This window comes from Cucurbita pepo, chromosome LG09 (assembly GCF_002806865.2).
Source record: "Cucurbita pepo subsp. pepo cultivar mu-cu-16 chromosome LG09, ASM280686v2, whole genome shotgun sequence".
NCBI classification, from domain to species: Eukaryota; Viridiplantae; Streptophyta; class Magnoliopsida; order Cucurbitales; family Cucurbitaceae; genus Cucurbita; species Cucurbita pepo.
Window position 1 is genome coordinate 5,477,270 of NC_036646.1, and position 27,896 is coordinate 5,505,165.

General features: G+C 38.7%; 2 protein-coding genes, 1 non-coding gene and 1 pseudogene across 3 annotated transcripts; 3 read left to right on the forward strand and 1 right to left on the reverse strand.

Annotated features, from left to right (window-relative positions):
• Window positions 1–236: 236 nt before the first annotated feature.
• LOC111802099 lies at window positions 237–2,301 on the forward strand. Its single transcript, XM_023686344.1, has 3 exons — window positions 237–759; window positions 1,054–1,886; window positions 2,128–2,301. Exons 1-3 carry the CDS (start codon window positions 237–239, stop codon window positions 2,299–2,301), a joined length of 1,530 nt encoding a protein of 509 aa, XP_023542112.1.
• A 2,825-nt stretch (window positions 2,302–5,126) lies between these two features.
• Window positions 5,127–23,236, forward strand: LOC111802100 (annotated as a pseudogene).
• LOC111802783 lies at window positions 17,905–18,044 on the forward strand. Its single transcript, XR_002816317.1, has one exon. It is a non-coding gene; the product is annotated as a small nucleolar RNA Z247 (small nucleolar RNA).
• Window positions 23,237–24,966: 1,730 nt separating the features above from the next.
• Window positions 24,967–27,754, reverse strand: LOC111802101 (cation/H(+) antiporter 1-like). The gene is made up of 4 exons (XM_023686345.1): window positions 27,602–27,754; window positions 26,545–27,534; window positions 25,310–26,241; window positions 24,967–25,249 (listed from the first exon to the last, which is right to left on the reverse strand). Exons 1-4 carry the CDS (start codon window positions 27,752–27,754, stop codon window positions 24,967–24,969), a joined length of 2,358 nt encoding a protein of 785 aa, XP_023542113.1.
• Between the last annotated feature and the right edge of the window lie 142 nt (window positions 27,755–27,896).

The following is a 27,896-nucleotide window of genomic DNA, read 5'->3' on the forward strand; positions in this document are numbered from 1 at the left end:
ACCAACCTCTAGAGGAGAACCCAAAACTGACCTCGGATGAGGAACAGATGCCGCCACCGGCACCCGTGCCGAGGAGAGCCCGAAGGAAGGTCGAGCCTCGAGTTATTCTAGAGACTGCTGCTCAGGATTAGGAACCTGAAGAAGCTCCACCAGCGCCAGCACCGATTCCTGTGGTGCCTGCCCAGTCAACAACGACAGTTTCAAGGGATGAATTTCAGGCTTTCATGAGAGCCACCATGGAAACTCAGGCACAGATGGCTCAGTTAATGCAGACTCTAGCGACAAATCAGACCACTGTGCAAGGGACAAGGAATCCGAGTACGACAGTCGAGTCCCATTATTTGAAGAACTTTCAGAGGTATAAACCGCCCACTTTTGACGGGGGTAAGATGAACCCGGTTGCAACTGAGGTCTGGCTGGAGGCTGTAGAGATAGCCTTTATGTACATGAAATGTCCACCCGAATATCAAGTCCATTGTGGGACTTACATGCCGAAGGGTGAAGCCCATTTTTGGTGGAAAGGTGCACAGAGGGCCATTACACTAGAGGAAGGTTACATTTCCAGGAATCAGCTCAAGGAAGCCTACTTGTATAAATATTACCCAGTAGTTGCCCGACACAAGTGTCAGACAACATTCCTAGAACTGAAACAGGGGGACAAAACTATTGAGGATTATGATCTTGAGTTTAATAAACTGGCAAGGTTCTGCCCTGAGTATGTCAATAATGAGAAGATGAAAATTGATCATTTTATCGCTGGTCTCCGAATAGAGCTTTAGGGTCCAGTTATGGTACAAGCAACATCAGATTATGTTGTAGCCTTGAGAGTGGCAACACTGATGGATATGCCACGGAAAATGGCCAAGTAAAATATGCCGGTTGTGACAACTCAGAATGCCTTTGGCCAACGAAGAAGGCCTAACAAAAATTCCTTTAGATTTGACAGACAGTCTCGAAGGTGATTTGAACGTCAGGGTAGAGCCCCAGAGCATAACAGACCTGAATGCCCTAACTGTAAGAGATATCACGAGGGAGAGTGTTTTGTTGGAACAGGAGGATGTTTTGGTTGTGGCAAGCCAGGCCATTGCATAGCAGACTGCCCTCATAAGAGAAACCATGAGGGAAACATACCAGTTGGACAATATCAGAGAGGCCAGGGAGCCACACAGCAGACCCGAGTTGTGGCCCACGCTATCACGACTAGGAAAGCAGAAGAGACTAACACAGTGGTGACAGGTACACTGCCTATCTTTGATGACCTAGCATTTACGTTATTTGATTCTGGCACTACCCACTCATTTATTTCTGAGGGGTTTGTGAAATCTGCAAACTTAGAATTAGAACCCCAAGAGTTTCCCCTTATTGTGTCTACACCAGCAAATAAAGCAAATAAATGCCTAACGGCTACCCATAGGGTTAGAGGTGGTAGTGTGATAGTTGCAGGGCGAAAACTTGTAGCATCCCTGATTGTTCTGTGTATGCAAGACTTCGATCTGATCCTAGGGATGGATTGGTTGGGCGAGAATCGAGCCCTCATCGATTGCGAAGCAAGAAAGGTAACCTTTAGGCCCTTAAAAAGAGAGAACTTTGAATTCAAAGGGGATATATCCAAAAGCACCCCTAAGGTCATCACAATGTTGAAGGCTAGAAAGATGTTGGATCAGGGAGCCTGGGCAATTCTGGCTAGTGTAACAAAAGTCAGTGAGTCCAGTCTAAAGGTATCCTCTGTTCCTGTGGTTGGAGAATTTGAGGATGTTTTTCCAGAAGAGCTCCCAGGGCTACCCCCTAATCGAGAGGTAGATTTTGTTATTGACCTCGAACCAGGGACAACACCGATATCCAAACTGCCATATAGAATGGCACCTGCTAAGCTCAAGGAGCTAAAGGTACAGTTACAAGAACTTCTGGACAAGGGATTCATACGGCCTAGCGTCNTACAACTGAGGTCTGGCTGAAGGCTGTAGAGACAGCCTTTATGTACATGAAATGTCCACCCAAATATCAAGTCGATTGTGGGACTTACATGCTGAAGGGTGAAGCCCATTTTTGGTGNTAGAGTTAAACAAGGTTACAATCAAGAATAAATACCCTCTCCCAAGGATAAACGATCTGTTTGACCAATTGTAGGGTGCAACGGTGTTCTCTAAGATCGATCTGCGATCAGGATATCACCAGATGAGAATCAGAGAGGAAGACATACCTAAAACAGCTTTTAGAAGCCGCTATGGACATTATGAGTTCATAGTCATGTCTTTTGGATTAACCAATGCTCCTGCAGTGTTTATGGAGTTGATGGACTGAGTGTTTAAGGAATTCTTAGACACCTTCGTGATTGTGTTCATTGACGACATCTTCGTGTATTCTAAGTCTGAAATGGAGCACGATGAACACCTGAGGAGAGTCTTAACTCTACTGAGAACCCATCAGTTGTATGCCAAATTTTTGAAGTGCGAATTTTGGCGGCAGGAGGTGGCTTTTCTTGGACACGTGGTATCTAGTCAGGGGATAACTATGGATCCTGCTAAGATGGAAGCAGTCTTGAAATGGCCTAGACCAACCAGCAGGCTATTAAAGAAGGTTTGTACAAGATTTCTGATAAGAATCACGGTGTTCCAAATGAACCTATTGCCAAGAAGATTCAAAAAAATGTCATGAAGATTCAAAAGAAATATGTCAACAACAGAATTTGAACCTACACGCGGAGAGCTCAATTAAGTTCAAATCTATCACATTAACCACTCAAGCACATCAACATTTGTTAGAAAGAACTATGTTTAAATTCATAAATTATGTAAAAGTCAAATGGTCAATTTGACTTATTCTTTGTGGAGATTAAAGGGGATCGGGAATAAATCTCGTCCACAAATGTCTCAAATAAATCCCGTTCACAAACGTCTTTTGTCGGGAGACTATAAATATCCACAATATGTTATGTAAAATGCAGATTTGTGGATGAATGTAATTCAGATCTCAAATTGAGATGTTTCCCTTAGAAATCCGAGCATCATATTTGCCATTTCTAAGTTTCAAGCAATTCTTGTGGTAGAATTGCACCAGAGCCATTCCATCAAGCCTTGATCAAGTTCGATTATGGAGTGACTCAATTTAGAACAAGGTTTCCAATTCTTGCTTCTAGATCTTCGATCATAAGAGGTAATCTAATTCTAGTCTTATCTCTTGGTTGATCCAAATTCCGTATAAGGAGGTGTTAATTACTTTGATTCAAGGGTTCTTGTTTCAACAAAAGCTTGGATCGTTGGGCTGAAGATTACGGTTGCCTTATCAGTTTGGTATTAGAGCGTAGATTGCATCTTTGTGGCCAACTCTAGAATTGATTTTATCTTTAATTTTTGCTATTGTTTATCGTCTCTTTAAATCTGTCATTTATTTTCTTACTGTCATTTCCGTCGTTCTTCATTATCTTTCTACTTTGTTCTTAGTGTCCTGTTAAAGATCATATTTAAATCTTGAAAGAAAAAAAAATCCCTATCATATTGTTCTTAATAAATCCTTATCATCAGACCATTCGCACGATTATTTGAAGATCAAATAAATTTCAATTCTCATTTTTTTTCCCTAAAGCATATAAATCTGGAATTGTTGTGTTCGATCTTCACGACCATTCTCTTTGGAATTCATTTTTTTCAGTGTGCAATTATATCCAAAAATATCTGTCTCTTAATTATTTGTTCATTTCTTGTTTTATTTTGTTGTTACTACATATTACCTTGCCCTGATTGTCTTGAATAGCTCACTACTATCAGAATTGCTTTATCCATATTACCTACCGTGATCAGAAATTAGTCACTTTCCCAAATAGTCTACCTTTGTGTGTTAAACACGAGCGTTCCTGAGTGTAAAATTTGTGAGTTGAGTGTGTGAGGTCCTAAGCATATAAAACTACTGTTTGTACAATCATGAACCAAGACGAGGAAAATGGAGGGGAGATCAATGATCTAGTTGAAGAAGTCCAGAAGAATGAGGAGGAACTGGAAGATGGGATTCATTTGGCATTTATTACAAGAAGACTTCTTAAAACTCAAGTTACGGAGAATGATGTTGATGATCAAAGAGACAACCTATTTCACACGTGGTGTTTAGTCAAGGGAACTGCTTGTAGTCTTATCATTGAAAGTGGAAGTTGCACCAATGTAGTAAGTACTATGTTGATCAAAAGGTTGCAAATTCCAACTCAAGATCATCCTAAACCTTACCAGCTCCAATGGTTCAATGATAGTGGAACAATGAAAGTAATTTTCCAAGCTTTAATATCTTTTACTTTGGGAAAATATAAAGATGAAATTCTTTGTGATGTATTACCAATGCAAGCTGGAGATATATTTCTTGGCCGACCATGGCAATTTGACACGAAGGTTATGTATGATGGCTAGGCCGCTTCAGAGGTGAAATGTCTTTATTGTTATTTCTATTTACTATCAATTTTTTTCTCTCTCAAATTATCGAAAAAAAGAAAAAGAAAAAAAATCAGTTGTGAGAAAAAAAGAAATATATATTCAGTTCTTATCATTTATTTTCAAGCTCTTGATCCTTGAGATACTAGTCTTAGCTTGTTAGAATTGATCGTTGAATTGGTTATAATCAAGCTTAAAGCAAGATTGCACCCAAAAAAAAAATCAGCCTTTACATTCTTGAACTAGTACCAAAAGCCTACCTTTGAATGTTAAACACGAGTGTCCCTAAGTGAAATTTTTGTGAGAAGTGTGGAGAGGTCCCTTGATAACAAAATGTCACATAATGGAGAAGCAGTACCACCAGTACCAGATCTTAATACAACCATTCTTCAAGCAATTCAAGGTATGATGGAAATGATGATGGAAGATAGACAAGAAAGAAGGGCGCAACAACAAAGACAAGAACGAACATTACAAGAAGATGAAGGTATAGTAGTACAAGAAAGACAAGTTGATGGTAGATGGAGAGGAAGAAATAACCATGCAACTATTATGCAACCTAGAAGGATGGAAAGAGTACATGAAGATAGAGATGGGGGAGTTAAACTCAAAATCCCGCCCTTTTGTGGAACGGCAGATTCTGAGGCATACTTGCAGTGGGAAAGAAAGATAGAGCATGTGTTTGATTGCAACACCTATAGTGAAAATAAGAAGATGAGACTTGCTATTGCCGAATTTACCAATCATGCTGGTGATTGGTACCAACATCTCAAATCCGAGAGAAGAAGAAAAGAGGAGGATCCAATAGAGACATGGGAAGAACTTAAAGAAGCCATGAGAAAAAGGTATGTTTCAAAACATTATGAAAGAAATTTGAAAACTAAATTGCAAGGTTTGAGGCAAGGAACAAAAAGTGTGGCGGAATATTATCAAGAGATGGAAACTATGATGGAAAGAGCAAATGTTAGAGAAGAAGAAGAAGATACCATGTCTAGATTCCTTGGAGGTTTGAATCGAGAAATTGCTCATCTTGTTGACAGAAATCCACCACCATATCTGGAAGACATGTATCATTATGCTCTCAAAATTGAAGACCAATTGAAGGAAGAAAAAGAGCATTCAAAAAGGTACACATCACGAACTAACACCTTTTCAAATTCTAAAACTTGGAACAAGGATAGTTTTGTGAATAGAAATGAATCAATGTCACCAAAAGAAAAGTTTGTGGCTGCTAAAAGAGTGGAGGCTGAGAGTTCCATTGGTAAAAAGAATGAAGCTTCAAAGACGGTAAAGGAGAAGTCTAGTTCTATTCAATGTTGGAAGTGCAAAGGGTTTGGACACATGAGCAAAGAGTGTGTTAATAAAAAAGTTATGGTGATAAGGAATGGTATACTTGATTCAGATGATGAATGTGAGGATCATGACTCACAGCTTGTGGAAGAAATCGCAGCATATGATGATGAGTATGTTGAAGAAGGTAATTCCATATCTTTGATCACAAGAAGGGTACTCAATGTTCAAATCAAGGAAGAGAAATTTGAAGATCAAAGGGAAAACTTGTTCCACACAAGATGTTTGGTCAAAGGAAACCCATGCAGCTTGGTGATTGATAGTGGAAGTTGCACAAATGTGGTAAGCAGCTTCCTTGTAAAAAGACTTCAACTTTCTGTCCATCCCCATCCAAAACCATACAAACTTCATTGGTTAACAAACAAAGAAGAAATTAAGGTGAATTCCCAAGCTCTTATTTCTTTTACTCTTGGAAGATATAAAGATGAAGTTCTTTGTGATGTCGTACCAATGCATGCGGGGGACATCTTATTCGGCCGACCTTGGCAATATGATAGAAAGGTAACATTTGATGGTTTGATGAACAAGTATACTTTTACTTTGTGTGGGAAGAAATTTACTTTACTTCCATTGTCTCCATATGAAGTACATTGTGACCAATTGAAATTAGAGAAGAAAAGAAAAGAATCTGAAGAACAACAGTGGAGAGAAGAAACTAAGGTAAAGGTGGAAAAAAAAAAGTGGGAAAAAAAAAACAATATTCAGTTCTTGTCCGGAAAGAACGAAGAATTTGATTTGAGGACAAATCCTTTTAAAGAAAGGGGGGATGATATGAATCCAACAACTGATCACGTGCATGTACCCGAAGGACCGATTACAAGAAGCAAGGTTAAGAAGATTCAAGAGGCCTATACATTGCATCTTCAAAAGCTAGCTAGTGTACCGGTTGAAACAAAGACTTTTGAGCCCAAAAATCTTTATAGCATTAGCATATCAAATCAAGAAGATAATGGAGTGGCTGATATTGGAAAGTAATTAGAAGACTTGCCTTTGGTAGTTGAATTACCAATTAAGGAAATTATTAATGCCTTATTTGCTTCATTTTATATTTAATAGCATTTATTAATAGTTTGTATGAATTGCCTTATATTCTTCAATTTGTATTTAATAGCATTTAATAGTGATTTGTGGTTGGTGGTTGAACTTTATTATGTTAGTGTTATCTTTTCGGCCTATTTAAAAGGCATTTAATATTCATGTTTGGGAGAAATTGTTGAATACAGAAAAAAACCTTTGTGTTTTCTTGATACTCTTTTGGTGTTATTCTTTTTCAAACCTTGCTTTAGGTTTGATGTTTAAACCGATTCATTGAATTAGTTTTGATCAAGCTAATTCTAGAGTGAATTGTCTTGATATCTAAGAGTGACCATCATAGATTCCAAGTTCGATCTAAGAGTCATTCATCTTCTAACCAGCTCTTGGTTGGAATCAATCCGTTAAGTTAGCTTTCTCTGTGAACGTTTTGCAAGGATTCTAGAAGGACCTCTAGCTTTGCAAATTCCAGCATTGTAGGCGCTTATCTGAACCCCTATATTCTGGGAGGAGGTAGGCAAGAAATAGCTGTTGGGGCCGGAGTTGGTACAGACTACCAACGCAGCGGTACAGAAAATCAAACAAAGGATACTCTCTGCACAAAGTCGGCAGAAAAGTTATGCAGATTCTCGTAGGAAAGACCTCAAGTTTGCAGTGGGTGATCACGTCTTCTTGAAAGTAGCCCCCATGAGAGAAGTGCTGAGATTTGGGAAGAAGGGCAAGCTGAGCCCGAGATTCGTGGGACCCTTTGAAGTCCTAGAAAGGATAGGGCTCGTGGCCTACAGACTAGCATTGCCACCCATACTCGCTGCTATGCACAACGTATTCCATGTATCGATATTGAGAAAGTACACCTCATATCCCACTTACATCATTGTTCACGAGACGCTTCCCATCCGGAAGGACCTATCATATGAGAAGAAACCCATAGGGATAATGGCACGTGATGTGAGGAGACTACGAAGAAGGGAGATTCCCATAGTCAAGGTTTTATGGGAAAATAATCGAGGCAACGAGGCCACCTGGGAATGTGAGGATGACATGAGGAGATCTTACACCAAGCTCTTCGGGGAAGGATCAACTTTCAAGGACGAAAGTTCCTAAGGTGGGGAGGATTGTAGCGCTCGAGTTTTTAAAAAGAAAAAAAAAATAAGTCACAATATGGGCAAACTAGTCATTTTGTCCTTATTACTTGAGGGGTCTGATTTGGTTGACTCATAATTTGGAAAAGAGAAAGAAGAGAGGAGAGAAAGAGAAGAAAGAAGAGGGAAAGAAGATGAGAGTTTTTTAGGAAGAAGGAGGAGAACGGATCAGAACTGACGCCGGAGATCCGAGTCCCCGATCTAAACCATCAACAGTCCGAGGCAAGGTGCTCCCACGAATCGCACCTTACTATTTCGTCAAACGTCTAAGAACTTCAGGTTAGTCCAAGAGTGTCTAGATCGAGAAGTCATTAAGATTTTCATGTGATAACCGACGTTTTGTGTTGATCCTTGGACTCTTACCCTCAACATCGTTACCTGGTTAAGTTCTGGAGTGAAGACGGCCAAGATTGGTGTTCGAATCGGAGTTTCAAGAAAACGTGATTTTTGGTAAGAACTCGTGTTTTTCTCTGAATTCGAACTCAAATATTAAGATCTGTGATTATCAGAAAAATATAAGAAAATTGTTTCAAAAGAGTAGAATATGAGATCTATAAAGTCCATAAAGAAAATTTGTTGAATCAGATTACATATTAGAAGATAAAAAAATCGGAAGAAAATAGATCGAAACGTGAAAGAGGCCTGAAAAATGGAAAAATGTAGGAGAGAGGGTGGAGGCGCCGCCACGCGTCGGTTGGCGTGCGGAGGAGCGCGGCAGAATCGGTGATCGACACGTGTCGATCACCGGCTGGTGAGGCGCGTCCTCACCCTGCAGCGGACACGCGTCAGGCATGTAGATCCGGCCGGCCCGACCCGCGCCGCATGCAAACCGCTCGACCTGGCGCCTCTGACTCGCGTCTGCTTGGGAAGCCACGCGTGGGCACGCGCGCGTTGGATTTGTGCGTAGAAACCCTCCTGGGCGCGTGTGACCCGCATGGGGGCGCGTGAGCCACTGTTTTTCTTTTCGTTTGGTCTCTATTTGCTTGTTTTCCGACCCGATTTCGATGCTGACCCTATTATTATGTAAATTAGGACCTGTCAAGAAAATTCCAGAATTGTTGGAATCCAGTCCGTCAAGAAAACTCGAACTCGGGAAGACACGCGTCAACCATGTAAGTAGCCATTTGGATTCCCACGAGCAGTACTTGTAGGAATCGCTAGGAACAAGCATGCATGCTACCACCCATTAATTTAGCTAGCCCGACCTAGCATATTAGTATAAAAACTGCGATTATGAGATGATTATGGAAAGCTAGATATGAAATGTTTATTAAATCTGTTTGATTGAGATTCTTATAAAGTATGTATGCATGAGGAGGATGGGAAACTTTTGAAATCTGCGCTCCGGGTAAAGATGGACGTTATCTTTCTATTGAGCATGTTTGTTAATATTGCATGAACTGCTGCGTGTTAACTCTTATGCATGATGATTGCTTATGTTATCTTTCTTGATGAATAGGAAGAAATTATGAGCTTAGATTAGGGTGCTTGTGACTAAGTAGGCTAGATGAGACCCTAGATTGGGGGACCTCTAGAATACCGTGCAAATAGACCCACGAAATGATTACCAGCGGATCCAGAGCCCAGAATTCAAAACCGATAGGTTTGTGAGACAAGGCACGAGAATCCTAGAGATACATGAATTCAAGTCTAAGCCACCAAGTTCCAACCTAGAAAGAATAATAGGTCACACGGTAACTGTAGGTAGCCAGCCCGCTAGAGTTGAGCAGTGTAGATAGTGTCATCAGAACCTCCACTTCCCTCTCTTCTTCGATACCGTATCGTCGAAACAGAGCTCCAGTACGGTGATTGTTGAGCTTGGCAGATCCGGATAGGGAAGTGTGAACAGGACTCCTGGGCCGTAGAAACTCGTCCCTCAGCGAGGGACGTGGAGCCACATAGGATGACTTAGAAGCTGGCCGGCACACAGGGGTCGCACCCCGTTTAGTGGATGTATGGTCCCGTGTGAGGGTCGTCAGCTAACCTCCATGGATGATGCTTAGAGAGAGTCACGTTTTCAGATCCAGCCATACAATCCCCTCATATTTACTTATGAGATCGCGCCTCACCTCAGGACACTGATCATTTCACTACTTAAGATGGGCAAGCCTCCTAAGATACAGAAAAAGAGAGTTGCAGCTTAGATCACTCTCCTTAGAAACCCGAGAAAGACCGTGGTTACCTACCAAGATAAGAATGCGAAAAGAGCCTACAAGTAGGCTGCTTACCGAGTATTTTTATACGCATTCCTATCTACTCTCTTTTTTCAGGTGAGTGATGTCATGGATCGAGGCGGGAATGCATGCTAAATCTTAATGCCATAGAGGAGTATCCCGAGGCATCTAGGAGTCTGTGCATAATTTTGTTTAGATTTGTCATGCATTGTTTTGTAAACTGTTTACATACTTTTCATACTTGAACACCTTGTTTCGGATTTCAAACCTTTTACATAATTGCTAAAGTTTTTGTAATCTCGTCTTCTCTATTTGCTTTTACACGATTCCATTGCATAGTCTCCTAGTCCAGCCCTTGATTTCAAGATTTAAATTTTGGGCTGTGACAATTCTAGTTCTGTTAGTACGGGGTCAACAAAATCATGTTTACACCCGCTAGGGCTAAAATGCTCCATAATATACTATAGGGTGATGAAACTAGTCGTCAATTCTTCCTACTCGGGTTATATGTTAGCAAAGTTGTGGTTGTTGCTTATTTTCTTTTAGCCTATAACATTACTTTCTTAAAAAATAATAATAATAAATTAATTAATTAATTGATAAGTGCCTACAATGCTGGAATTTGCAAAGCTAGGGGTCCTTCTAGAATCCTTGCAAAACACTCACAGAGAAAGCTAACTTAACGGATTGATTCCAACTAAGAGCTGGTTAGAAGATGAATGACTCTTAGATCGAACTTGGAATCTATGATGATCACTCTTAGATACCAAGACAATTCACTCCAGAATTAGCTTGATCAAAACTAATTCAATGAACTGGTTTAAACATCAAACCTAAAGCAAGGTTTGAAAAAGAATAACACCAAAAGGGTCTCAAGAAAACACAAAGGTTTTTTCTGTATTCAACAATTCATCCAAACATGAATATTACATGCCTTTAAATAGGCCCAAAAGATAACCCTAACAAAATAAAGTTTAGCCACCGGTTACTAATAAATGCTATTAAATACAAATTGAAGAAAATAAGGTAATTCATAAATTGTCTTAATTGGTAGTTCAACTACCAAAGACAAGTCTTTTAATTACTTTCCAATGTCAGCCACTCCATTATCTTCTTGATTTGATATGCTAATGCTATAAAGATTTTTGGGCTCAAAAATCTTTGTTTCAACTTGTACACTAGCTAGCTTTCGAAGATGCAATGTATAGGCCTCTCGAATCTTCATAACCTTGCTTCTTGTAATTGGTCATTCGGGTACATGGAAGTGATCAGTTGTTGGATTCATATCATTAATGCATTTCCTCACGTACATTTTCTAAAACACTTCCTTTTAAACATGACCAAGGCTCGATCAATTGTCCGAATTGTCTACGACTTACGATTTTCATACTGCTGACTTGTTCATCGGGTTAGAATAAGCGTCTTAAAATCTCTATCCCGCTCCACAGAAGTGTGATTGTGATAAGTGGTATTAGAGCCAAGTTGACTCCTTGAATCGTAGTACATAAACATGTCTGCTGGAAAACAACTGGGCAAGTCCCGGGCTAATCAATTGGTAGAGATCGAAGATTAGTTACTCTACCTAAGTTGTTCCTACAAGCAGGATACTTACTAGGTATATTTAAAAATTCACCCCATTTTCCTTTCTTTTTCAGGTGTTCACAGGTTGCTGGTCAAGGGGGAAGAGCGCTCGAGAGCTATGCAGTCAGAGATGGGGTCATTGTGGAACTTCAGTCTTTCTTTCTGTTTTTCAATCTTCTATATTTCATTTTTTAGTGGTATCCAAATCCATCTTCCCTTTGTAATAAATCTAAAGTATTGTAATGGTATTTTAATGTGGTATTGTTTAACTTAATTACATTTTAATTTTATGCATTTTCTTATTTTATTTTATTTTACTTTTATTTTTATTTGTTTTCGCTTTCGTCTTTTTACTTTCGATCCGAGTTTCAAAGTCTCAAAATTAATGTCGTGGCACCTTGGACTTTCCAAAAGAATTATTAATGTAACAACCGGAAAAATAAAATAAAATAGTAATAATAATAATAAAAATAATAATAATAATAATAATAATAAAATAAATAAATAAATAAAAATTAAAAGAAGAGAAACATTTGGTAACGGATCCCTCCTCCTTCCTTCAATCTCTCACCACTCCTTCCCTACAAATAAATCTGGCAACAAATCAGTAATTCTTTTATGTAAAAATAACTCGAGATTTACTTACCAGAATTTCTTCCTCCTACAAAAAAACAAATAGAAAAAAACAAAAGGTCTAAGCAGATTTAGTTACGGCCGGAGGAGATATGTCATTTGAAGAGGTCAGTAATAGTATGTTAAATCTTCCTCTTATCTTATCAAATAATATTAATTTGGTTACCATTATTTAGTTTTGAATTAGATATTAAAGGAAAAGAATTCTGTATGAGTTTAGGAAATCACAACCAATTATATTTTAGATCTACTAAATTGTTGCAATGATTTAGGTTGTAATTTTATATGAATTATAGGAAAAGAATATAATCAAATGAATATATTAAATTAAAAGCTAAGAATATAATTGTTAACTAAATCAGAAGGAAGACAAAGGAAATAAGAAAAAATGAAATAGAGATAAAAATCCAGAACACTGTTAATTGAAAAGAAAAATAATAATAAAAATAAAAAATGAAGATTTGGAAGTAGGAATAGATTAACAAAATTGAATAATATCTCCTTAAAAATAATTAAAGAAGAAGAGGGAGATTGATGAAAGATTTGTTGAACACAATTTAAAAATAAAATAGGAAATATCAGAGGGCATCCAACTCCCTCAAATTTTGTCTAAAAGTAAATATCAGAATTTTAACCATGTAAATGAGAGTAATAATTTTATAGAGTTCAAACTTGAAACTGATGTCATGAGCTCACGTAGGTTGTTTTGGATTTCAAAGGACGGATCGAACTTTCATTAAGGATATATTCGTGACAACGACTTAAGCTAACCAGGTAAGTGACCTTACTATCGGCATGGTTATATTTGATGTTGACACGTGCCCTGTGGTTCTGCACGTGTCATATATGTTGATATGTGTGAATTGTCTGTGGATCGATATGCTTCCTATATGTTATGTTATGTTATATAATATGTGGATTGTATGATAATAATTATCGTACGATGTGCTCTAGGAGATGTTTGAGATAGGATACGAGAAGGATGCACAAAACGAAATGTAACGATAGGAGTAAGATACGTTCATGAAACGTTAGAGTTAGGTTACACACCGAAGTGCTATGGATAGGAGAGAATGGTGAAAGAATACGGTTAGGTTATTGGTAGAAAGGGTTAGGTTTGTGATAGATTGATAGAACGATAGCATTAGGGTACGTTCTTGTGACGATATGACTAAGGTACGTCACGTAATGATATGTCTGTGATAGGTATAAGAATATTAAGGCTATGGTAAGTTAGAGAACGATATGACTATGAAGTGTTTACGTTATGACTTGTTTATGATATGATGCATTGTATGCTAGATTATTGTGCTTAAGTACGTAGTTATGTGAACGTGAATGTATGCTTTTAGTCTGATGTGATGTGTAATGCATGTAACGATGTGTGGCCCTTGAACGATTATGGCTTGTTTGTATGAATATTTGAATGTAACTGCATGAATTGTATGACATGAAATACGGTAAATTGCATGAAACATAACCCCGTTAGGAATATATATGATATGTAAAGAAATGAGAATGAGAATGACATGTAAGCATGAAAACGTGATAGGGGGTTATGTTCATTAATGATAACTGTAGGACTAGTGGGATCTCATGCATTTGGGGGGATACCCCTATCCCATCACGAGAGTACGGACGCGTACATCCAATGGCAGGACAACGATCGTTATGCTTTGCATAGCGCTGCCGTGACGGTTCTAGTTTTAACGGGTCCCGGTATAAGGGCTCCCATAGCATGCCCACCTGCTAGGGACAGTGGCCCAGCGGTGTGCGAACTAGCTTGTGAGCCCATACTCGCACGTATGGGCTGTGTGTAGAGTATATGGTACACGTCCACAATTACCTGTTAGGATTAAACCGTAGGGAAAACGAAACGAAATGAAAGATAGGTTCCATCATTTCATTGCATGTGATTGTTGCATAACCCCGATATGGGGTCACTTACTGAGTATTCTAGAAATACTCAAGCCTCGTGCTACTTTACTTTTTTATGTTAAGGCAAGGCACTCCTATACGGTTGACGACGGCATCGCAACTCGAGACCATGGCGCATGCATAGGGTAGTGGTATTTATTTTCTTAGTCTTAGGCTAGAATAGGATGTTTTTTTAAACTTAAACTCTTATTCATTTTATTTAGTCTTTTGTTGTGTTGTTTTAAAGATGTTTTCGAAACACGTAAGTCCATGGCTGTGTTTTAAGTTAAAGGTTATGTTTTATGGAATTTAAATGAAGTCTTCCGCATTCAATGTTTATGGTATGTATACAGTAGCGACCTTAAATTAAGTAGAAAATTTAGAGTTGTTACAATTAAATAATTAATTATAAGACTTTAGAGCATAAATTGGGAGACTTGAAGGAGTAAGGGGACTATGAATCCTTCAAAAAGAGAGGGAGAAATCCATGACNTGACAAATATAAAAACAACACATCATTGATATAGTCTATCAATGATAGACTTTAAGACTTCGAAAAGTGTAACATTCGTAAATTATTTATGTGTGATGCATTTGTAAATTTATTGAATACTTNGGACTTCACAACTAGAACAACTAAAGTCAATGGACATCCTACTTCATATACAAAGTGGTCTATCGAGAATCTAAATACCCACAAATGGTGGATCTTCATGCCTNATGACATCTTTTCAAATAAAAAGTCTCCGACTTTCTATTACATCACTCACTAAGAATAAAAAATACTATGAAAAATATGTGATAGTGTTTTCTCGATNAAGAATGAAGTCTTATGTACCTTAGGACTAGGTGAACCATAGATCGCCCAAGAGCATAATGGTCAACTCTAGAGCTATGCAACTTTATGATAGAGAACGAAGAAAAACACTTACACATTCTCTAGTATAAAGATATAAAGATGATGAAAGTTGTCAATTTCGTACCCTTCTCTACCTCAAGAGTAGCGAAGAGAACTCGGATCTGTGAGAGACGATAAAAAAAGTCTATTAATGATAAAAATAAAATATTGTTGACAGATATAAAAACAGCACATTATTGATGTAGTCTATCGATGATAGACTTTAAGACTTCAAAATGTGTAACATTCGCAAATTATTTATGTGTGATGCATTTGTAAATTTATTGAATACTTACAAATATGCAAAACAATTTTGCTTCTCTTTATTTGTGTGACATCATTGCAAGTAAAAAGTCTCGGACTTTCTATTACATCACTCACTACAAATAAAAAATACTATGAAAAATATGTGATAGTGTTTTCTCGATACTATCTTATCGAATGTTTTATTATTTTTATTATAATAGAGAATCGATATAGAATCGGTATCTAAAAATATAAACACCTAAAAGTATTAGGAAATTTTTATATTTATCGTAGGACGTTGAGAAGCCCAATAAAAACGTCAATGAAATAAATATTGTTACATTGTATAGTTCTTTAGTTGACCCAAACAATTAAAATTAAACATTTTTTTAGAAAATAATAGGTCGGAACAATTACGGTTTTTTGGTTAATTCTCGCAACTTTTTTTTAAAATTTAATAATAGTAAAAATGAGAAACCGAATGGTAAATGACAATGAGTGTCTTATCTTATAAGATAGACTTAGATTTAAAAATGTTGGCACGAGGTAGAGATTTACCTAGGGATATACCTAATTAAAAGAGGTTAAACGGTATAAAAACAATAATAGTTAAATAGAACTTGAGACAAGTAAGTTAAAATTAAAGTTAGAAGGAGAAGCTTTAACTTATAAATATCAATCCACAACTCTTCCATTTTTCTATCACCAAGACTGGTAGCATTAAGTTTTCTTTGGTTCTTCTTGGAACCTTGCATATTTTTCCTTCCTTTCTACTTCTGGTTTTTAACCATGCCTCGGTGGCTGGATTAATATTCGATATTGTTAGTCTCGGAGCAATGCCCGATGAAAAGACCGATGTCTCGTTTGTGCTTCAAACGGCATGGGCTAAGGCCTGTGACTCTTCTCAACCGGCCACTATTTACGTTCCCAAGGGTATATTTTATGTTCGAAATGTGAGCTTTAATGGGCCTTGTAAGAACAATATTATTACGGTTCTCATTGATGGAACTCTTGTGGCATCCTCGGACATTCAAGTTTTAGCTAAATCTAAATCTTGGATTGAGTTTAGTTGCATAGATGAGCTTTCCATTACTGGCGGTATTATTGATGGGCAAGGAACTGCCTTATGGAATTGTAAACACTTAGGGAAGAGTTGCCCCATTGGAGCCACGGTATGCAAAATTTGAGTTTGCTAGATATAAACATAAAATTTGAAAATTTTTCTTTTCACGAAAGTTGAAAGAAAATAAATTGATTAATTACAATATTAATTTAAATTTTTACTAATTCTTGCTGTTTTGAATCGATAGAGTCTTCAAATAAATGATGCACAAAACGTGAACATCACTGGATTATCTTCAATTAACAGCCAAATGTTCAACATTGTGGTGTATCGGTGTCAAAACGTGAATATGACAAGAGTGAATGTCTCTGCTGCAGGCGATAGTCCAAACACTGATGGCATCCATGTGCAACAATCATCAAATGTGACCATCCTCAACTCGAGCATTAGCAACGGTGACGACTGCATCTCAATCGGTCCAGGGACCTCCAACTTGTGGATGGAAAGTATTACATGTGGACCTGGACATGGAATCAGGTAGTTAGAGATAGATTATGATGAACATGTTTAGAAATGTTCTTTTAGAGGGTTTAAATAAATTTGTCACATTAAATTTTAAAAGATAAAACTAAGCGTTAAATGAAATTAGAATGATTAAAAATATATTCTAAAGTTATTTTGGATCTGAGAAAAATGATTTAAATTATTTTGGATTAAAATAGTTATAAAATATATTAGGTTGGAGTGAGAAAATTAAACCTCTTGCAAAATTTAGTATATTATTGAATGTATTTGTAGCATTGGGAGCTTGGGGATGGAGACTGAGGAAGATGGAGTGCATAACGTCACAGTGAAATCATCTATTTTCACGGGGACTCAGAATGGAGTAAGGATTAAGTCTTGGGGACGACCAAGCAATGGATCCGCTACAAAAGTTTACTTTCAACACATTATTATGGATAATGTGAAAAATCCAATCATAATTGATCAAAATTATTGTCCACATCTTAAAGACTGTCCTGGTCAGGTATATTTTCTCGTTAATCTCATATATGTTGATTTCTTTCCAATTATATTTAACCTTAAATTTTCAATTTTACAAGTTATTGATTTATTTTATCTTTAATTGTTTGATTTTTTTTTTATCCCTTCCTCAACTGCTGCTGGTGCTGAGCTGGTCTCTAATCCGGCCTATAATCAGTGGTATGATCAGGATCAACAAGTCCTTAGCGGCCTTCTCTCCTCCATGTCTGAGGAGATTCTTCATGATGTGGTTGCCGCTACTACGTCCAAGGAGGCGTGGGATACCCTGCAGCGGATGTTTTCATCGTCAACTCGTGCTCGCACTACTCAGATTCGTGTTGAGCTCGCCACGTCCAAGAAACGAGATCAATCTGCTGCAAATTATTTTTGCAAGATCAAAGGGCTAGCCACCGAGTTGGCCGCTGCCGGCTCTGCCTTGCAGGATGATGATGTGATCGCGTATCTTCTCGCTGGTCTTGGCCCTGACTATGATCCCTTCATCACCTCAATGACTACCAAGAGTGAAGCCCTCACGCTTGATGATGTGTTTGCACATCTAATGACGTATGAAGCTCGCCAACTACAACATTAGGCTGAACTTCAGTTAAATCCGAGATCTTCGGCCAATTATACTGGTCGTGCTGAACTTAAGTTAAATCTTGGATCTTCTGTCAATTATGCTAGTCGTGGTGGTCAGTAGAAGAATCGTGGGCGTAGGGATCGTGGTCGTGGTCGTTCTCAAGGTTATGCACCCTCTCGTCCTGCTGGTGATCGTCGTGGCCCTTCTGCTCGTCCTTCCTGCCAGATCTGCGGCAAAGTGGGGCATACTGCTATCTGCTATCTGCTGCTGGCATAGAATGGATGAGTCCTATCAAGATGAATCTTCTTCTGCTCCTCCTACGGCACTGGCGGCTACTTCCTCTTACAAGATTGACCCAAATTGGTATAGCGACACAGGCGCTACGGACCATATCACCAGTGACCTGGATCGTCTCGCTGTGCGTGAACGTTATCATGGAGGTGAACAACTTCCAGTCGGCAATGGAGCAGGTTTGCGTGTTTTGCATACTGGTCATTCTCTAATTAATACTGCTACTCATCCTCTTGCGTTGCGTACTATTTTGCATGTGCCTAAAATTTCCAAACATTTTCTTTCCGTTCATAAATTTTCTCATGATAATGACGTATTTTTTGAATTCCATCCTTGGCATTTTTCTATAAAGGATCGACAGTCGGGAAAAAGTCTCCTAAATGGGAGGTGTGAATCTGGTCTTTATCCTATTAAGCCATCCGATGTCGATAATCTCAAGCACGCCTTGGTGAGTAGATCTACTACTCATGCCCAATGGCATGCACGTCTTGGACATCCTTCATCTCAAGTAGTAAAATCCATTTTGCGTCTAAATAATATTTCGTGTGCTAGTGAGTCATCTTTGTCAGCTTGTAATGCGAGTCAGTTAGCAAAGAATCATCAATTACCATATACTAGTTCTTCCCGCAGGTCTTCGTCACCTTTGGAACTTATTTTTTCAGATGTTTGGGGCCCTGCACCTCCATCTGTTGGGGGTTTTAAATATTATATTAGTTTCATTGATGATTTCAGTAAATTTTCGTGGATCTATTTGATGCATGATCGTACAGAAGCTTCTCGTATATTTTTGCAATTCCAAGCTCATGTTGAGCGCCTCCTAGATACTAAAATCAAGTGGGTCCAATCTGATTGGGGTGGGGAATATCAGAAAATTCATAACACATTTTTTCGTTCCCTTGGAATTGGTCATCGTGTTTCGTGCCCTCACACACATCAACAAAATGGGTCTGCTGAACGCAAGCACCGTCATATTGTTGAAACTGGCCTAGCCCTTCTAGCTCATGCTCATGTACCTATTAAATTTTGGGACGACGCGTTTCTTACAGCCACATATCTCATCAATCGTCTTCCTACTCGTGTCATCGATAAAAAATGCCCCTTAGAGCTTCTTTTTCATACCCCACCAAATTACTCCTTATTAAAAAATTTTGGGTGTGCTTGTTGGCCTCATCTTCGTCCTTATAACAAACAAAAGCTCTCTTTTCGATCAAAGGAATGTGTCTTTCTAGGCTACAGTTCTTCACATAAAGGGTATAAGTGTCTTGACACCGATTCTGGTCGTGTCTATATGTCTAGAGATGTCATATTTGATGAAAATATTTTTCCATTCAAGAGAGCCCCACCTAATTCTTCCCCAATCATGCAGTCGACGCATAATGCCCCTAATTTGTGCACCTTGCATTTGGGTAATAGCAGTACTAATTTGGAGAATGATCACATGCATATGCCTGGGCCTACAAACTCTTTGGATGCAGAAAATTTGGTGTCTACATCAGCTTCGAAATTGCTGCAACAATCCTCCGCGTCGCTGCCATGCGAATCGGCGTTGGTTGTTCCGCCAATGATTGAGGCCTCGGCTCCTCCGCCAGCAGATGATATTGCGCAATGCCCGGTCAAATCCTCGGCCGCTGGTCAACCAACTGCTGTAGCATCGGTTGCTCCCCTCGCAACGGCTGATACGGCCGTCCCCTCAAATGTGGATCCTGCACCTACTACTCATCTGTATGGTACTCGATTGAAGCACAATATCAAGAAACCCAAGATGCGTACAGATGGAACAGTAACATATCTTGTAGCTCGGTCTTCTACCTCTGAACCTACTTCACATATTACTGCTATGGAGCATCCCCTCTGGCGTCAGGCAATGAATGATGAATTTAAGGCACTTAAAAAAAATAAGACATGGCACTTAGTTCCTCCTTGTGCTGGTCTTAACGTTATTGATTGCAAATGAGTTTTCAAACTCAAGCAAATCCAAATGGCTCTATTGATCGCAACAAAGCACGCCTGGTTGCTAAAAGGTTTTAAACATAAGTATGGCGTTGATTATGATGATACCTTTAGTCCAGTTGTTAAGCCCACTACCATTCGGCTCTTATTATCTCTTGCTATTTCTCGTGGTTGAGCTATTCGGCAGATTGATATTCAAAATGCTTTTCTTCAAGGCTTTCTTAATGAAGATGTTTATATGAAGCAGCCCCCTGGATTTGTTGATTCAAAACACCCTAGTTATCTCTGCAAGCTGGATAAGTCGCTTTATGGCCTTAAACAAGCTCCGCGTGCTTGGTTTTCTCGCCTTAGCTCCAAACTATTACAGCTGGATTTTACACATTCAAAGGCTGATGTCTCTCTTTTCATATTTAACAAAACGGGCATTCAGATGTATATCCTCATCTACGTTGATGACATTATTATCATCAGCTCATCTTCTACGGCTACTGAGAAACTTCTTACACAGCTTCAGGATGATTTTGCCGCCAAGGATCTTGGTATTTTGAGTTATTTTCTTGGGATTGAGGTCCGCCATACTTCCAATGGACTTATTCTGACACAACATAAATACATTCGAGATTTATTAGCTAGAACCAATATGCTCACATCCAAAGGTGTGCCCACACCTATGCTTCCCAATGAGAAGTTGTTATTGAATGGTGGTGAAAAGCTCTCACCTGAGGATACTACTCGCTATCGAAGTGTCGTTGGTGCTCTCCAATATTTGTCTCTGACACGTCCTGATATATCCTTCTGTGTCAACAGAGTGTGTCAGTTCATGTCCTCTCCGACTTCTATACATTAGGCGGCAGTCAAACGAATTCTCCGTTATCTACATGACACTATTGATATGGGTTTGTGTCTTACAAAGTCCAGCACTGATTTGTTGAGTGCCTTTTCAGATGCTGATTGGGCTGGGAATCCTGATGATCGTCGAAGCACTGGAGGCTATGTGATCTTCTTTGGTGGCAATCTTATCTCTTGGAGTTCGAGGAAACAATCGACAGTTTCTCGTTCTAGTACGGAAGCCGAATATAAGGCGGTTGCTGATGCCACTGCCGAATTAATTTGGATCCAAGTCCTCTTGCGTGAGCTCGGGATCTCGCAAGTGCGAGCGCCTAGCCTATGGTGTGACAACATTGGTGCCACCTACCTATCCGCCAATCCAATCTTTCATCGACGGACGAAGCATGTTGAGGGTGATTATCACTTCGTTCGTGAACGAGTATCGACTCGTCAGCTTGATGTTCGACTCATATCTTCCAAGGATCAGCTCGCCGATATCATGACAAAGCCACTGCCAGCTCCTTCTTTTAGCTATTTTAGGCGCAATCTGAACTTAGTAGTACATCGTCCAGATTGAGGGGGGTGTTAAACCTAAAATAGATCATATCTGTATATACTAAGATAATCTAGGATTTACTACTTGTTACCAAGTCTATGATTTGAAGGGTTTGTTACCAAATCTATGATTTCATGGTTTGTTATCAAATCATAGATTTGGAATGTAATCTTCATTATACACATCAATAAATACATGAGGTCGTGACCCATATAAGTTATCGTGCCATTCAATCTAACAAGTATTACATGTGGACCTGGACATAGAATCAGGTAACTAGAGATGGATTATGATGAACGTGTTTAGAAATGTTCTTTTAGAGGGTTTAAATAAATTTATCACATTAAATTTTAAAAGATAAAACTAAGCATTAAATGAAATTAGAATGATTAAAAATATATTCTAAAGTTATTTTGAATTGAGAAAAATGATTTAAATTATTTTAAAATTATTTTAGATTAAAATAGTTATAAAATATATTACGTTGGAGTGAGAAAATTAAACCTCATGAAAAATTTAGTATTTTATTGAATGTATTTGTAGCATTGGGAGCTTGGGGATGGAGGCTGAGGAGGATGGAGTGCATAGCGTCACAGTGAAATCATCTATTTTCACGGGGACTCAGAATGGAGTAAGGATTAAGTCTTGGGGACGACCAAGCAATGAATCCGCTACAAAAGTTTATTTTCAACACATTATTATGAATAATATGAAAAATCCAATTATAATCGATCAAAATTATTGTCCACATCTTAAAGACTGTCCTGGTCAGGTATATTTCCTCCTTAATCTCATATATGTTAATTTCTTTTCAATTATATTTAACCTTAAATTTTCAATTTTATAAGTTATTGATTTATTTTATCTTTAATTGTTTAGTTTTTTTTTTTTTTTTTTTTTTTTTGTTTAATTAAGATGGGTGCTAAATTACTAGTATTATTTTCTGCTAGATTAAATCACTTTTATGAGTAATAAATTGGGGACGCGAGTACCCTCCCATATGATTTTATTTTTTTAATTTATCTACAATAACTCATATTATTGGAGATAGTTGCTCTAACTTATATCTACCATCTAGAAAAATAGATTTTGAGCTGTGATTTCTATATTATTATTGTATATATTTTTATCTTATTATTGAATCCCTAACTTATATTTAGTTTTATAATATAGTTTTATAAGATTTTAATTTCAAACCTATCGAGGTTAGTGTTTCATGCAATGAAAAAATTTAGGTTGGGAGTAACTTAGTAAAATAAGTTCACATGGTAGAAAAAAATTTACAGTTGTTTATCATTTTTCATAACATATTTTGATTGTTCTTCTTTATTCTAATAGGCTTCCGGAGTTAAAGTTAGCTAAGTAACATACGAAGACATCAAGAGAACTTCAGACACTGAAATAGCAATCAATTTTGATTGTAGTCCAACAAATTATTGCATTGGATTAAGCTTGAAAGACATAAATCTAACTTACGAGAATCACATCGCTAAAGCTTCATGTAAAAATGCCGAAGGAACTACCTCTGGTGTGGTTGAACCTTCTAGTTGCTTAGCATAAGCAAATCTAATTTTGGCTTTAACTTGTTGATCCTAAGATTAAAGGATAATAAAAATCCTCGAAAGCGCTTATNAAAATTTAAAATCGAATAAATGTTTTCTTATGGTATGTTATTTAGTGATTTAAAACAAGGTTAAGTATTCTCAAATCTCAATAAAATATTATTCTAGAATAACTCTTATTCCTATAGTTGTTTTAGTAACTATTAGTTTGGTCAAGAACATCCTTACCAATCTTAATAAATCTTTTCTAATTGTGACCCATTATTTTAAGTACGGTAGTTTATCTAAATAATAGGGTAAAATTGCAATATATCTTTTTTTAAGAGTTCATGCAAATAACTTCCATAGGAACGGTCCAAAAGCCACCACGAGCCTCTATATGGATCTCACATTATGAACCAACGATCCAGAGTATATGATATATTGTCATGTTTTCTTCTCACTAGGCTAAACTAGGCTAAAATCCTTCTCACCTTATTTATCTGCCTTCCCCGCCATAATGCCAATAAATATATTTTTCGCATGTGTACAAAAAAAAAAAAACGCTCCAATGGAGAAGCTTTTTCAAACAGCCCTAGAATGAAAGTGAAAACGCGCCGGAGTCATGAAATCGAGACCTAACCATCGAATTGGGGCATTCCCCACCACAATATCGAGAAATATTTTTTTTTTTGCATGCATGCAAAAAAAAAAAAACGCTCCTGTAGAGCAGCTTTTTGAAACCGTCCTAGAACGCAAGCGACACTACGCCGGTGTCGCGAATTCGATACCCAACCATCGAATTGGGGCACTCCCCACCAAAATGCCGAGAAATATTTTTTTTGCATGCATGCATGCAAAAAAAAAAAAAAAAAAAAAAAAAAAAAAAAAAAAAAAAAAAAANCCGTAGAGCAGCTTTTCGAAACTGCCCTAGAACGAAAGCGAAAACGCGCTCGAGTCGCAAAATCGATACCCAACCATCGAATTGGGGCATTCCCCGCCACAATGCCGAGAAATATTTTTTTTTGCATGCGTGCAAAAAAAACACTCCCATGGAGCATCTTTTCAAAATCGCCCTAGAACGCAAGCGAAAACGCGCCATTGTTGCGAAATCGGTGTCCAACCATCAAATTGAGGCATTCCCCACCACAATGCCAAGAATATTTTTTTCGCATTCGTGCGAAAAAACCGCTCCCGAGGAGCAGCATTTCGGAATCGCCTAGAACGCAAGCGAAAACACGCTAGTGTAGCAAATTCGGTTCCCAACCATCGAATTGGGGCATTCCCCACCACAATGCTAAGAAATATTTTTTTTGCATGCATGCAAAAGAACGAGCATTTTGGAACCGCCCTAGAACGCAAGCGAAAATGCACCGGTGTCGCAAATTCGGTTCCCAACTAACGAATTGGGCCATTCCCCACCACAATGCCAAAAAATATTTTTTTCGCATGCGTGCAAAAAAACCACTCCCGAGAAGCAACATTTCAGAACCGCTAGAACACAAGGTCCCAACACAAATAAAATTGAGATAAGTTCCTTAATAAATACAATTTTAACATAAATAAAATTGTTGCTTAATTGGTCATATTCAACAAAAGCAAATACAAAATTGCGATAAGTTCCTCAATTAAATAAGCTTACAATTTTATACAATCTATTATTTATTTTCAACTATTATTTTAGGTAAAAAATAAAAAACTCCATTAATTGTCTTTCAAAATTTGAAGGAAAGCAAAGAAGTAGAGATGCTAGTCATCAATGAGGTCCTTCTTTTGGTGTCTATGTTGTTGAACAACCAAAACCGAACCATTGATATTGAAGTCGGAAGAAGCCAAGAGGTCACCGACGGTGCCGAGCTCAGGGCATTCCTCCCAATCACTCATTCCCGTCGTCAACGTCGAGTGACCTCTTCCTCCTTTCCCAACTATGAATAGAGAGTACATGTCTCCTATGTCTCTAAGCTCTTTTACCGTCTCCATCCCATTCTTCACTTGCTTCTCAACGTATCCAGCTTGTCCGGTCGACACATGCCTGTCATCGAGTTAGTTTAGTTCAAGTTAAATTATGAAGTTTACGTTTAAGAAGTCGAACCTGTCGTAGAAATCAGCTAGGAAGGCATTGTCAGTCTCACTTGAACTGGACCTTAGACTGGGCAAAGCCATCAAGACCCCTTCATCACTTGATGATGATGACTCGGCTGATGCCTCCACGTCGTTAATGGTCACTAGTGGAACAAATCTTACAACGGTCAAATTAATCCTTGAATGACTAATCATCCTCCTACTCCATGCCAAAGCTTCCCTATCATCCGACCCACCAAAAAACAATGTGGCCACGTGTTGCACGTGATCCGAGATCAATAAATGCGAGAACGCCAAGAATCCCGTTTGAATCCGATCCACGAGGATCCCAACCGAGCAAGGCGCGTGGCGCAAAATCTTTTGATTGGTGGTTCTGATGCCCTCCTTCCCGCTCTCCATTTTCCCATCAATCCGTTGGTGCTTATGAAATGGAAGAATAACAATCGACACCCTAAGATCCTCCGCAGCATTACAAACATCCTCGTACAATGTCGGAAAACTCGACACAGCTTTCGAGAGTGGCATAAATATTTTTGTGTCCGATATGAATGCATCAATGGCACAATGGATTTCAAGCACGTCATTCCCACCGTACCCCTCATCGTCGCTCAATTCGTCTTGTTCGAGCTCATGGTACGAGAGGTTGGTGCGACGCTTGTGGAGGAGCTCAATCAGGTGAAGGAGAAAGGGAGAGAGGTGGGAGGTATGGCCTCCGCTTAAGGCGGAAAGAAGTGGAAACAACCCTGAGAGGTGTCGAGGCCCATAGGCACATGCTAATGCTCGAAGCTCATGGTTCGGGTCCGTGTGCTCCAACAACGTGTGGGTGTGCGAGAACAACTTGTACTCACGCCGCATTAGCAACGCCACAATAGGGCCCGAGATTATTGTGTTGATTACGATGCTTATTAGGAGGAGGTTGTACGCTCGAGGATTACTCCATGACTGCAACCAAAAGTACACAACTCTACCATGACCATCGTTAGTTTAACGAGTTACATTTACACATACTCTAAGCTTCAAACAAACTAAATAATAATAATGATCATGCATAATCATCGACTAATCTAATACGATACAACGAACGACAAAAGACAGTGAACATTCAAACAAAACAACGACACGTACCACTTTATTTTGTTTAGCTGTTCCACTTTCTTCAATCACTTGTTCGTGTCAAATTAATCGACGAACATACTACAAACAAAAAAACGTCAAACAAAAAAAGTGAATACATATGTTACTTACCATGAGTGATTTAGAGGCACCACCAATGAGCAAGAGATCAGCATGGCCCTTCAAGTTAAGAACAAACCCTAGAAAAACCCCTTCATTCAATGGGATATTCAAGTAATTGCAAGCCGCCAAAGTGCCACTCATTTTGCTCCCAATACTCAACAAAACCATAATGGCCACAATGATGACATTGCTCAATTTCCAAAGATTATTCCCATCAAATTGGAACCCCACGTACCCAAAATAGATTGGCAAAACAAAATTATGCACAGAATAAGTCAATTTGTGCAATAAAGTCCTCGCCGTTTTGCCCTCTTTTGGGAACATGACACCCAAAACAAAGCTACACACAATGCTGTTAAAGGTCTCTAGCTCAATGATCACTGAAGCCGCAATGACAAGGGACAACAAGAAAAAAACCTCCATGTTTTTAAGGTACTTTTGGTTACGGTTACGTTTGTTGAACCAACTCGCTAAGTATTTGTTTAGAACCACGACGCCTGTAATGAAGAGAGTGCAAAATATTCCTCTCCCAAACCCTCGGAATGATCTCAAGGCTACGATTGCATTGAAAAGGGCCAAACATGCCATTTCGTTGATGAGGGCCGACGAGATGGCTAGTTTCCCAACGTCGGATGTCGCGAACTTCAACTCGGCGGCGAGGCGAATGACAATTGGTGACGCGGTGTAGGCTAAAATCAACATGATAATAAAGAAGAAGCCGAATTTGCTGCCTTTTTCTTCGAATTGTTGGTAGAGGAAGAAGGAGACGGCAATACCGAAGATGCTGCCGACGGCGGCGCCTCCGCATGCGACGATGCCTGCAACGCGAAGGTTGCGGACGATGTAAGGGAAATCGGTCTCTAAACCGATAAGGAACATGAAGACAATTCGACTTAGAAATCCGAAGATTTCGTAGTAGTCGGCAGCTGAAGCTTGGAAAAAAACGTCTCGGATTGCTCTGATGTTGGAGATTCCGGTCGGACCTAACACCATGCCTGCCTGCAACGTAAACTTCTATTAAAAAAAAACATGTTACAATGTAGTTGTTTCTTAATAACAATAATACCAGAATTTGAGCGATCGGGCCTGGTTGGCCGAAGGCCTTGAGGACGAGATGGAAGAAGTGAGAAAGGACGAGAATGAAGGAGACTTGAACGCCCATCGAGGACAACGGGTTGAACAAGTCCTCTTGGCAAACCATTCTATGAGTTGCATCCATTTTGCTTTTGGTTTGATTGATTGTAGAGAGATTTAATTGGTAATAGTAATGGGTTTTAGGAAAGGGATTGGAAAAAGAAGGAATAAAATTGGAGAAGAGAATGATTGTTAAAATGGCTAAGGAAATTGGGTCTCAAATAATT

Excerpts from the sequence above, each read along its gene's own strand:
- LOC111802099 (XM_023686344.1), top strand. The coding sequence starts at position 237 with ATGGAAACTCAGGCACAGATGGCTCAGTTAATGCAGACTCTAGCGACA. Across the intron at positions 760-1,053 it reads AATTGATCATTTTATCGCTG|GAGGATGTTTTGGTTGTGGC; the intron begins GTCTCCGAATAG and ends TTGTTGGAACAG. Across the intron at positions 1,887-2,127 it reads CTAAGCTCAAGGAGCTAAAG|GGTGCAACGGTGTTCTCTAA; the intron begins GTACAGTTACAA and ends GACCAATTGTAG.
- LOC111802101 (XM_023686345.1), bottom strand. The coding sequence starts at position 27,754 with ATGGATGCAACTCATAGAATGGTTTGCCAAGAGGACTTGTTCAACCCG. Across the intron at positions 27,535-27,601 it reads GCCCGATCGCTCAAATTCTG|GCAGGCATGGTGTTAGGTCC; the intron begins GTATTATTGTTA and ends TTTACGTTGCAG. Across the intron at positions 26,242-26,544 it reads GTGCCTCTAAATCACTCATG|TCATGGAGTAATCCTCGAGC; the intron begins GTAAGTAACATA and ends TTTTGGTTGCAG.